The sequence below is a fragment of the Durio zibethinus genome, chromosome 11 (assembly GCF_047325235.1).
Source record: "Durio zibethinus cultivar Kanyao isolate XHJ-2024 chromosome 11, ASM4732523v1, whole genome shotgun sequence".
In the NCBI taxonomy this organism is placed as follows: domain Eukaryota; kingdom Viridiplantae; phylum Streptophyta; class Magnoliopsida; order Malvales; family Malvaceae; genus Durio; species Durio zibethinus.
Window position 1 is genome coordinate 1,508,447 of NC_143172.1, and position 8,329 is coordinate 1,516,775.

Consider the following 8,329-nt stretch of genomic DNA (forward strand, 5'->3'; position numbering starts at 1 on the left):
GATTTTCCTAATAGTATTCTTAAAAGTTATCATATAAAATAATATATTCACACAGCTCATTAAAAATTATTAATAAAAATCAATTAAGTATTAACTCAAATAGTATACATATTGATTATAATTCTGAAAATTACGAATTTGAAAGAATTTAAACACATAATACCCCTTCAAATACTGATTAACGAAATCCTTTTTTTTTTTATTAACAAGAGGTAGAATTAAATCTCTTTTTTTTTTTTTTATTTAGATAAGATTTTACTCAAACATTTTAACCAAAAGAACTTTTTCATAAAAATACCCAAAAAATCTTCCAAATTTGCATAACAAAGCTACCAATTTTAGATTATAAAATCAATATTTATATTGAAAGTGAAAACATCTGCCTAGATTAGTCTCAATCATCATTGAAAATAAAACCAAAAAAAAAAAGGAATACAAAATTTTTTTTGGTCGGAACAATAAAGAGATGGCGATTAATGAAGCTTCCTCTCTCATTACATTTTTGTGGTTAACTTCTCTATACAATTTACCGAATTTCGTGACCTTGTTTCATGGCCCAACCCCCCCATGTAAAAGCTTCAAGGAGACAAAGCTAACAGAGAATTCAAAAAAAGCATGTTGGAAAAAATAGCTTTGTGTTTGTTAAACCATTGCAATTTGATCATCCCCCAACCGTGTTGACTAGCCTGGCTGTTTTTTTTCCCTGTTTTGTATTGACTCAAAATATTTTATTATTGTTCTTATCAAACCAATGTTCAATCTTCACATCAATCTAGAATTTTTACTCAAATTTCAAACCTTAATTTAGTAGTAATCTACATTAACAAAAGACTAGAAGATACGTTAGTTAATTGTTGTTGTCCACTCAATGATAACCTCAATTTGATGTAACTATCGATGATTCTACATAATTTACCTAAATTTGTATGAAAATTATTAGATCATTACGAAGTAATTATCCAAGATGTTTATTTGTTAAAAAAAATTAAGGTTTTTGATTAAATTTAATTTTTTTCAAAGAAATAACGTAGGAAGATTGTAAGTATTAAAAGCGATTACATGAAATAATTAAATTAAATATCGATTTTAAATTTAATTTTAACCTACTACAAATTAATAAAACTAGCTAGGTGTAAGGTCAAGCAATTTGGCCTGCTGGTGTAACATTTTGATTTCATGAAACATTGGTTTCATACAATTCCATCAAAATCGAACCAGTCAACTTCAATTAAGTCTTCAATAATCTCGAAAGACCCATTTCATCTAAATCACTAATTTTCTCAAAACATTAAAAAAAATTATGGGTACGATTCTATATATATATATATATATATAAAAAAAAAAAAACACCAAGTTTCATGAATAAGCAAATGACCAAGTAAAAAAAGACAGGGTTGATGCCCTTTTGCATTAATTTCAAAGCAGTAATAAACAAAGAAAAAAACAAAGGAGAAGAGGATGGACGGGAAAGGGTGGTGTGTTAGAGAAAGGGAGAAGAAAACAATGAGTAATGAGTTGGGTGTGAGAGAGTGAATAATATGCAAATGCCGTGCAGCTTTGTATGACTATGAGAGGAGAGTTTTGATTATGATTTCAATTGCTATAGGATGGGAATCGTGAGGGAAAGAGCCGACCCTTCCTAGTGGGACCAATGCCAAAGACAATTAATGTGTGACTGATTCCATTCCAAGCATTCTCTTTCACATCTCTGCAAAACCTTTCTCTCTTTTCTTTTTTTTTTTGGGGGGGGGTTTCTTCCCTTTCCTTGTCACCTTTATTTATTAAAGTTAAAAACCCTTCTTGGTTTTGTGGAAGATCACCAATTCCATGGTAACTTTTGTTGTGAGATTTAATTGAATTTCTTTTTTTTTTTTATGATTTTACATTTCCTATACACTTAACTAACATAATTTGCATCATAAAAAGAGATTATTGAATAAAAATATATTAAAATCCTTCATTATTTTTTATACAAAAGATGTCAAAACTTTAGGAAATTGGGAAAAATTTTACAAGCTGAAATCCATCTCTTGACAAAAAATGAAAATAAAAAATAAAGATAAGAACATTACTACTTTGATTAAAATTTTTTACCTAAACCTATAGTGGACTCGTTATTGCCATATGCACTAAGCATCTGTGTCCATGCCATTAATCATATGCATTAAGCCTCCACTTGATCTAGTTAGACTTAAAATTTATTAGCTCTAGTTAATTAGCAAAGGGTTGGTTGATCTATCCATGCAGGGAATATATGAAAGTCAACAAGTAGTAATTGAGAAAAGTTATACAACAAAATTTTGTAGTTTAAGATAAATCTAGGCAACATTTATATGAGGATGGTGTCACTCCTCTTCTTAAAATGGGAAATTAGTTTTCTTTAATGAAAACTTGTTTTCAAGGGACTTTAATGAAACCTTTGATTGAATTGATTGGTGATTCCCACTAATGAATTGAAAATTTTTGTAACATTAATCTTCTTTTTTGTAATTAATGATTAAAATGTATGATAGTAAAAAGGATAACGTATATTTCAAGAGTTGAAAAGTATTTTTTATTTTTTATCTTCAAATTGTTATATCACCGAAGGAAGGGTTTGGGAAGAGTACGACCTTAGCCATTTGATATAGACTCGATCTTGATCTAATGCCAACCTTTTTATCAAGAAAAATCAACCAACACCCACCAAAGCAATTAGATTACTTATCATCCATTTTTATGTATATTTCTTCTCTATTTTCTTAGATAATCAAGGAATGGAAAAAAAACAAACAAACAAACAAACAAACCGACTTATGTTGAACCTTCAAAACCACGTAATAAATAAATTTCAAAAGAAAAAAATTTCATAAATATGAAGAAATTATAAGGAAAATGGGTGGGATTGGGAACATAATTATGGAAAATCAGAGAGTGTGGGATGTTCCAATATAAAAATAGGAAATTAATAAAAAGAAAAAGAAAGCTGTCGAAAGATGCATGGGCCATGTTAACAATCCCAGCGGCAGCGGTACCGGCAGAGACCTGCACTGCACGCACTACAACACCAACCTTCCAACTTACCACTATGTATTTCGTTTTACCAACGCCATTTAAAAATATATATTATTTTATTTATGGAATTTTTAAGTGTTTTAATTAAAAAATATTTTAATAATTAATTAAGGAAAATTAGAATAAGGGAAAAGATATGAGGCAGACGGAGGGGAGAGGTATTAATTGGAACACGAGACTCCGCCTGAAGAAAAACCAACCCCACGCGAAGAAGAAGAGGAAGCAAAACCAACAAATACAAAAGTAAGAAAGAAAGAGCAGAATAAGCTGTCTCTCTCTTGGACTGATTCTTTCCAATCGCATCTCTCTCTCTCTCTCTCTCTCTCTCTCTCTCCCTTTCCTGTTCTACCTATATATCAAACAGAGGAAACAAACGAAGCAAAAAAAGAAGCATATCAAGCAAGGCAAAGGCAAAGGCAAAAAGTGGGTGAAAAACCAAAACCTAAGGGGCAAAAAAAAGAAACAAGGAAATGAGAAGATGGGTGATTTGGGATTGTGCTCTACCAGCTTGTTCTTGAACTTATAATTCATTCTTGATTGCTTGATTCATTCCCTTATCTTCTTTTCTCTTTGTCTTCTTCAAAGTTCATTGCTTTCCCTTCACATTGCTGTATTAATGGCCGTTCAAGCTCAATACCCTTCAAATGTCCTCCTTTTAAACAGGTTCGTCTTTGCCTCTCCCTATCTCTCTCTTTCTCTGCCTGTTTATCATTTCTTATCATAGTTTTTTTTCTTCTTTTTTCTGCCTTTTGGCATTATATTTTCAGAAGTGGACAAGAGGGGCATGAGTTTTCATTGCAGCAACAAGCAGGAGGAGTTTTTCTTGATCAATCCCAAATGTTCTTCAACAATGGAAGCAACTATACCAATAATAACAATAATAATAATAATCCAAGGAAAAGAGGAAAAGAAGTTGCAGCAGAGGCAGCAATAACAGCACCAATCAATTCATTTTCTTTGCAAACGCAACCGCCACAGCTGATAGACCTTTCTCAACTCCACCAACCAAATGTAGTCTCCACCGGCCTCCGCTTATCTTTTGGCGAGCAACAACAAAACTTACCGCAAAATCAAAATCAAAGTTATCAACATCAACAACACCACCACCTCCAACAGCAGAATCTTGTTTCCAACTCCTCTGCTTTTTTGTCGATAGTATCCGATGATTTGGGTACCCAAATCAAACGCCAGAGAGAAGAATTAGACCAATTTCTTCAAGCCCAGGTACCAGTTTTCTCTTTTATAAATTGGGTTTTGGTTAATTTTTTGTTTGGAAAAAGTAAAATTTTTTTTTGGATTCGTTTATTATTTATTATAGGGGGAGGAATTACGGCGTACGTTAGCAGAGAAAAGGCATAGGCACTACCGTGCACTACTGGGGGCAGCGGAGGAATCGGTGGCGAGGAGGTTAAGAGAGAAAGAAGCGGAAGTGGAGAAAGCAACGCGTCGAAACGCGGAGTTGGAGGCACGCGCAGCGCAACTTAGCGTGGAGGCGCAGGTTTGGCAGGCGAAAGCCAGGGCACAGGAGGCAACGGCGGCTTCATTACAAGCGCAGCTCCAACAGGCTATAATGAGCGGAGGCGCTGCCGTGACGCAGGATAGCAGGAGAGGGGAGAAGGGGCTAAAGTGCCCAGGGGGAGTGGAGGTTCAGGCTGAAGACGCCGAGTCGGCTTACGTGGACCCGGAGCGGGTGATCGCTTTGGGACCGGCTTGCAAGGCGTGTAGGACACGTGTCTCATCGGTGGTGCTTCTGCCGTGTCGGCATCTTTGCTTGTGTACGGAGTGTGATCGAGTGGCGCAAGCCTGCCCTCTGTGCCTCACCGTCAGGAATTCAAGCGTTGAGGTTTTTCTTTCTTGAATTAAAAAAAAAAAAAAGTCAAAAACAAAAAATGGTTTAAAAAAATATATAAGAAAAGAAAATCAAAATAACCTTTGATTATAATAATAAATTCTACATTTTTCTCAGTTTTTTTTTTTTTTTTTTTGGGTCTGATACTATGTTTGTTCATCCAAGACCCGTAGATTTAATCTTTTTTATCTTTTCTTTTTACTTGGTTCCCCCTCTCGGAGGTAATGTACATAGCCACGTGGGTGGTGGCATTGTTTTTCTCTGTCTCTTTCTTTTTTGTTTAATTTTTGGAAATTTAATTCATAATATAAATTCTTTTATTTGATAAATATCCTTTGCCCTTAATCAATATATCGGGAGTCATGTTGTTAAATATGTTCATGTTTATTGTTCTGCATGGTAATTGGAAGAATGCAATTACCTGCTACACAGCTTGTCCATTGCGATATAAAATGCAAATGCATTATGTTTAAAGCATCATCTTAGACATTTTAAAACAGGATTTAGCTTCTGATACGAGACATTAACAGATATAAGATTTAAATTTTAGTATTTATAATTTTATTTTCAAACTATGATCGCTTTTATTAAAAAAAAAAACATAAATTATCATCTTTAGGTTTTAGCAATCGTTTTCATCGAAAAAAAGCATCAAAAGTTTCATCTGCCTCCATTTGTACATGCTATAAAAGTGGTCAGTGATCAATTTACCCATAATTGATTAAGTTAGGAAGGGAAAACATGTTAGAGAACTTGTTAATGTTGTTGAAAACTCATGAATTTCATGTTTCTTATGGTTGTTTCGTAGGCAGTATTGAGGTCCTTATCAACAGTTAATTCCTGACTTAAATCTCCTTAGATTTTTAAGCATTACTGCTGAAATCAGTGAAAGCTATGAAGATACATTTTGATGAATCATTGTATAGTTCAATGTTAGGATTTTTTTCCAACTAGTTTTTTACGTTACCCCTTAGCTCATCACTCTTCAAATTGGTGACTGTTATAGCATTCTTTGAATTCAATGAATTCAATTTTGTTGTTGTTGTGGTTAGTTTAGGAAATATAGGACAAATCAAGAACTTGTTGTTTGCTTAATGCCAAAAATATGAATCGACAATGTTCTAAGAATACAAAGTTAATCAAAAGATGAGCAATTGTTTCTGTGTTGGAAACTCTAAACTTTCTGCTTATTTTGGCATTTTGTATTAATTTTTCTGCATGGTTTCAAACTCCATCCAACATTTTCTTGTATCAATTGTGCAGTTTTTCTCCTTCTTTCTTTCTTTCCTTTTTTTAGAATGAAACTTCTTGTATTGCTTAATGCCAAAACAAGGATTAAACCTGTCCAATAATAATGAAATGGAAACCCAACTGAGCTATATGGTTCAAATTTGAAGCATAATCATATCATCCAAGTTATAACAGTCCATGTGTTGCTGAGATGCACAATGTCTTCATTATAGACATCAACCACCACTATAATGGGTTTTAATTATTGCATTTTGGAGGCAAATCCCTTAAAAACATACTACCTATTTCAAAAGGATATATATATATATATAGGAGAAGAAATTATTTGTCAGTACTGTAGCTTGCTAATTGGAAACATTGGTGAATTTACTCTTGGGTTAAAAATCTTGTTTTCTGTTAAAATTTATTTAAATTTTCAGATTTATATGACGGTGTTTTGCTGCTTCAAGTTGAAGTCATTGCATGCACTATTGGGTTTGGTCCCATGGCAACTACTACTGAAGATGCTGAAACATTGCCAGTGGTCCCATAAAGGTAGTGATATATATATATATATATATATGCGCATTGGCCAATTTGATTGCTATAAAGTATATTGTTTGTTTCCATAACCACAGATGATATACCTGTAATATCTATTCCAACAATTCAACGAAATCTGAAGTCCATGCTTTGATATATAGATGAAAGAATGTAATAAGATTTGAGAAAATCACATATAATAACTGAAAGAAAGATCTAGCAGCTTGTTAAATGAATGGTAACAGCACATCATCAATATTTCCATTTCATTGGGTCAATTTTGGTGACAAAAATCCCGTGGATTATATACATGTCTTTTCTGCATGTTCAGAAAGCCTTTTTTCAAGTGGTATCAGGGCTAGCTTGACTAATCAAAAATCTTTTGGTGGTTTTTCCTTTTATCATGGATGGAGCAGAGTAAATAAATTGGGAGGTAGAACTCAATTATTGTAAAGAATGCCTTGAAAAAAACAATATATATCCATTAAAGTCCACAGTCACATTGGTTGAGTTTTAAGCACAACCTGTTTCTCTTTTGAAAAGTAGGTTGGAGAGAATCGGGATTAATTTGTTAGATAATTTTCTTTACTCCAATAATTAGGCTTTATCTGGTCCTGTAATTCCTTTATAAATCCGGGAATAGAATTCCAAGTTCATGAATGGAGGAATTCCCTCTTTTGCCTTTGAAATTCTTGCAGCTGCTTTCCTTGCAATCTGCTAAACTTATAATACAAGCAAACATCTGCCTTGTAAACTAACTCCTGCATTACAATACAACTGATTCTTGGAATTCAGTTTAAAAATTTCCTTGAGATCCAAGAGACTCTGATTGATAGGCATCAAAATTGGCATCAAAGAAAGTGATCTTTCATGCCTTTAGCCTTGCAGTGTACACATCTGTACTCTGAATGCAAATCCTGACACACAAAGACAAGAAAATATAAAAGAAGCAAAGAAATTATAAATGGGAAATATATTTAAGTAACTTTGTTTTTCTTTTCTTATGGTTTAAGGCATATCAAAGTTTGATGAGGGTAAAATCCGAGGTTTAGCCAAGTTGCAATCAACCCCTTATGAGGTGGCATATCCGGCAGGTTTAAAATTTAAATATCAGCACCTGCAATCCCTTCTCGTATCTTCACGTTACCATCTTTTTATGCCAAAAAAATTTTGATGAGGGCAGCTAATTTGATATCTAGAAAGTAAAACGAAGACTTTATTCTTTGAATATAATAAGCTGTCTGCAGTGATATATATCTAATTACTAGTACATATTGTTATGCAACTTTAACTTTGTCTCTAACTTGCAGATAAGCTGGAATCTGATTGTGATCACATGCTCAGCATATTGCATTGTCCTATGCAGTTGCATATATTATGGATTTCTCAGGGCTGTGTGAACAAAAGCAAAAATAATTCCAAACACACACACACCAAAAAATTACAGTAGGAAATTGAAAGGAAGAAAAGAAAAAAGAGCTAGTTTCACACAAAGGGATCTGCTGTTAGATTTAGAGCTGTCATGTTTTGGAAACAATCTTGAATTGCCATGTAGTTAAGACAAACAAGATTCCTTGCATTAATTCAGGGAGAATCCTGATTTTCACTTGTTTAAACTTCCCTTTTACCAAAACCATATACATGGGAAGCATT

The 8,329-nt window shown here is 33.3% G+C and overlaps 2 protein-coding genes across 3 annotated transcripts; both read left to right on the forward strand.

Moving 5' to 3' along the window:
- Positions 1-3,251: 3,251 nt before the first annotated feature.
- Positions 3,252-5,232, forward strand: LOC111289385 (E3 ubiquitin-protein ligase BOI-like). 2 transcript variants are annotated; one of them, XM_022880380.2, is made up of 3 exons: positions 3,252-3,717; positions 3,822-4,278; positions 4,373-5,232. In XM_022880380.2, the coding sequence occupies exons 1-3, from the start codon at positions 3,671-3,673 to the stop codon at positions 4,910-4,912; spliced, it is 1,044 nt and encodes a 347-aa protein (XP_022736115.2). In that variant the 5' UTR covers positions 3,252-3,670; the 3' UTR covers positions 4,913-5,232. The 2 variants fall into 2 exon arrangements, with proteins under 2 accessions (XP_022736115.2, XP_022736116.2); XM_022880381.2 differs by having other exon boundaries at positions 3,825-4,278.
- A 192-nt stretch (positions 5,233-5,424) lies between these two features.
- Positions 5,425-8,126, forward strand: LOC149515961 (uncharacterized). Its single transcript, XM_089768690.1, has 3 exons — positions 5,425-6,688; positions 7,690-7,770; positions 7,987-8,126. The coding sequence occupies exons 1-3, from the start codon at positions 6,385-6,387 to the stop codon at positions 8,124-8,126; spliced, it is 525 nt and encodes a 174-aa protein (XP_089624816.1). The 5' UTR covers positions 5,425-6,384.
- Positions 8,127-8,329: the final 203 nt, after the last annotated feature.